At 67.7% G+C, this 3,713-nt stretch overlaps 1 protein-coding gene across 4 annotated transcripts in view; it reads right to left on the bottom strand.

Moving 5' to 3' along the window:
• Positions 1–731: 731 nt before the first annotated feature.
• EMID1 (EMI domain containing 1) overlaps positions 732–3,713 on the bottom strand; it is a 10,658-nt gene continuing 7,676 nt past the window's right edge. The window contains exons 12-15 of one of the 4 annotated variants that reach the window (XM_033518248.1): positions 3,663–3,707; positions 3,538–3,582; positions 3,033–3,117; positions 732–1,214 (exon numbers count right to left, since the gene is read on the bottom strand). In XM_033518248.1, coding sequence (XP_033374139.1) covers positions 1,090–1,214; positions 3,033–3,117; positions 3,538–3,582; positions 3,663–3,707 — 300 coding nt within the window. In that variant the 3' untranslated portion in view covers positions 732–1,089. The other 3 variants (XM_033518250.1, XM_033518249.1, XM_019008332.1) reach the window with 3 other exon arrangements.

The raw sequence follows: 3,713 nt of genomic DNA, 5'->3' as shown, positions 1-3,713 counted from the left end.
GCCGGTTTTACCGTCCGCGGAGAACCGGAACGGCCACGCGGGCAGCACCCGCTGCTCGGGAGCGCGTTTCTGCCGCCTCCCTGGGCGCTCCCCCCCCGCCGGGCGGTGGGGTGGTACGGCCCGCGGCCGTTAGGGACCGTCGCGCAAGAGGCGCTAGGGGCGCGAGGCGGAGCGGGGGACGTGACGTCACGGCGGGCGTAGTGATGTCATTGCGGCGTAACGGGCGGCGCGGAGCCGCTGTGACGTCACGCAGCTGTGCCCGGGTGTCGTGCGGTCACCTAAGGGCGCCTCCTGGCACATGGGGCCACCAGGTGACGCCATGGGCTGTGTGTGACGTCACCGGGTGTCACGGGTTGCGTGCCAAGAGGTGGCACCTGGCTGGGGTCTCGTGCTGTGCCTGCCATTAGACGCTGGCCACAAGGATGACGTCACTGCGTGACATTGCCGTGTGACATCATCCCACCACACTGCTTGGTGGCATGTCCTGTGAGGTCACGGGAGGGGTGTCCCATGAGTGGTGTGACATGGGTGGGTGTCCCAGGGGGGACATTGTATGGATTGGTGTCACATCGTGGGGGGGAGTCCCATGGCACAGCCACGTGACCCCTGTGTGTCCCTGAATGTCATCCCATCCCCATCCCCATCCCCATCCCCATCCCATCCCATCCCCATAGGTTCCCACATCCCCCGTGAGGTCCCTGGAGCACCAAGTGACACCACAGCACACGGATTTGGGGACATTTAATGACCTCGCGGGTCCCAAAGCAGTGAAGCACGCAGCACAGCGGGGTCCCCACCCGGGGGGTCCCCACCACCCCCCTCCGTCCCCTCCCCTCAGCCTGGGGTGCCCGGGGGAGGACGGGATGGGACAGAATCCATCCCCCCGGAGCTGTCCCTTGGAGAGAGGGGACACAAACGGGGCTGGGGTCACCCCTCACCCTCCCGGGGGCTGAAGCAGCGGCGATGGGGGCGAAGCGCGGGCTGGGGGTGCCGTGCCACCAGTAGCACCAAGAGGGAGGATGGGGTGACCCCACCCCGCTCCCCAGGGCGGCACAGCGGGGGTGGCCCGGGGGTGTCACCGTGCCCGTGTCACGGCTCCGGGGGGCGCGGGGGGCTGACCATGCGGTACGGGGGCTGGCCACTGCCACGCTTGCCACGGGGCACCCCGGGGGTCGCCGTGCTGGGGGCACCGCTGCCCGAGCCGGGCTCTGGCTCTGCGGGAAGAGAAAAGGGGTGTCAGGGGTGGGATGGCACCCCCTGCCCCCAAAATCCCCAGATCAGCCTTGGGGGCTGTGGGTGTGCTGCCCCACAGAAATGGGGCTCGCTGTCCCCCTGTGGCTCTGGGGGTCCCCACCCGAGGACCCCCCAGCTGGCACCCCTGCCTGGCACCCCCGGTGTGGAAAAGCACAGCTGGAATGGGGAGGGGGAGGGGGGATGAGGGTGGGGGGCACCCGCTGTCCCCAGCTGGGCACCTGGCACGGGGGGCTGGCACCAGGGGACCCCTGGGGCAACGGGAGCTCCGGGAGCTGCTTCAGTCCGAGAGGGTCCCCGTGGCCTCCGGTGAGCCCGGGGGGCTCTGTGAGTCTCCCTTGGCTTGAGGGGGTCTCCATGGTCTCCCTTCTCCAAGGATTTCCTTGAGCCTTGAGGAGCTCCATGGTCTCCCCAGGTTCCAGAGAGGCTCTGGAGCTTCCCTTGTCCTTGGGGGGCCTCCATGGGTCCCCTTGATCCAAGAGGGGTTTCCATGGTCTCCTTTGGAGTGAGAGGGGCTCCATGGTCTCCCTTGGTCCAAGAAGGGTCTCCATGGTCTCCTTTGGAGTGAGAGGGTCTCTCCTTGGTCTCGCTTAAACCTTGGGAGCTCCAGAGTTTCCCTTGGCCCATGAGGATCTCCATGGTCACCTCCCAACCCAAGAGTATTCCATGTTTGCCCCTCTCAATCCAAGCAGTTCTCCACTGCTGCCTCTCAATCCAAGCAGGTCTCCAGGCTCTCCCGTGGCCCCGGAGCTCTCCGGTGCCCCGTTCCCGGTGGCTCCAGCCCCCCGTGCTCCATGCCCGCTCCCAGGGGTGCCGCGGCGCTCCAGGCTCATGCGGGGTGGGGCAGGGTGGGGTGGGGGGTGGTTACCTGGCCAGATGATGGCTTCCAGCAAGGTGACCCTTCTAGCCAGGACCTCCAGCCGGGCCTGCTGCCGCAGGAGGGTTTGGAAGCTACTGGCCTGGGGGAGAGGGAGAGAGCAGAGCAGAGCAGAGCAGAGAGCGTTGGCCCCGCGGTGGGCACGGCATGGGGACACGGCACGGGGACACGGGATGGGGACACGGGATGGGGACACAGGACAGGGACATGGCACAGCAGGGGTGGCACAGCGTGGTGGGGGCACGGCAGGGGTGCAGCCCCAGCGGGATGGCGGTGCTGGGGCATGAGGAGGGGGTGCCAGGTCTCCAGGAGGGTCCTCCTGGTCTCAGAGGGGTGCCGTGGGTCCCCCATCCCTGCAGCTCCATGGGGACAGGGGGGTCCCTTGTGCTGGCCCTGTGGCATACGCTGCTGGCTTGATGTCCCTGACAGTGCCCTGATGGGGACACTGATGTCCCTGACCTGGGGGCGCTCCCTCTGCCACCCCCAACACACTGAGCTCGACAAAACATGGGGGGACATGTCCCCAACCTTCTCAGAGGGCCACCGGCTTGTCCCCAGCACAGACTGTCACAGTGTCCCTGCCTGAGGTGGGGGTGGGGGGACCCTGGTGGCCTTTTAGTGGTCCCATGTGCTGGCCATGATGCCACCATGTGGGTGGTGACATCCTGCATGGCTGATGTCATGATAGCCAAGGGCCACCGTGATGTCATGGGGGCCTGGTGACCAGGGATGGGGGTCACCCTGCTGTCCCTGTCCCCCCATGGCATGAGGAGGGGCTGCCAGGGGTCCCCTCCCTGCAGCTCCATGGCATCACTGAGCCAAGGGCCACCGTGATGTCATGGGGACCCGGTGACCTGCTGGCAGGGGTGGGGCTCACCCCGGGGGTCCCCGTCCCCCTACTCACCGTAGAGCCCAATCATTGTTTCCAAGATTAAAACCCTCTCCGCTAAAATCTTCAGCGCCTCTCGGAGCTGGTGCAAACCCTCCCCCTGGGGGAGAGAGGGATGGGGTGAGGGAGGGCTGCACCCCCAATGGCCCCAGCCCACCCCCGGGGAGGTGGGGACCCAGGGACCCCCCGACTCACCACAACACCAGGGGATAAAGAGTGGGGGCACCCCGGGGGGGTCTGAGCCCACCCTGTGCCCCATCACCCTGTTGAGGTGACTTTGGCACAGCCAGGGACCCCCGGTGCCACTGCTGGGGTGCTGGGGATGAGACCTGGGCAGGGCTGGGGACACTCAGGACATCACTGGGGTGTCAGGGATGAGATGAGGGGCACTGGGTATTACTGGGAACACTCTGCCATCACTGGGGTCCCAGGGATGGTGTTGGGGTCCTCCTGTACCCATCACCCCTCAACCCAACCCCTGTACCCCCCTCCCGTCCCCGGTGTCCCCGGTGCCACTCACCCAAGTGCCCCTCTCGCCTGGCTCGCCCCGGGGGCCCGGCTCGCCCTGAAACACAGAGAGGAGAGGGCCTGGCAGCGGGGGGCACGGGGGGCTGCGGCCGGGGGGGGCCCGCCCCACCCACGTACCTGCGCCCCGTCCTGCCCGCGGCTGCCCGGGTGGCCCTGGGGACCCTGCGG

The sequence above is a fragment of the Parus major genome, chromosome 15, assembly GCF_001522545.3.
Source record: "Parus major isolate Abel chromosome 15, Parus_major1.1, whole genome shotgun sequence".
NCBI classification, from domain to species: domain Eukaryota; kingdom Metazoa; phylum Chordata; class Aves; order Passeriformes; family Paridae; genus Parus; species Parus major.
Note: the sequence above shows the minus strand (reverse complement) of the source record. Positions and strands in the feature narration are given on the sequence as shown.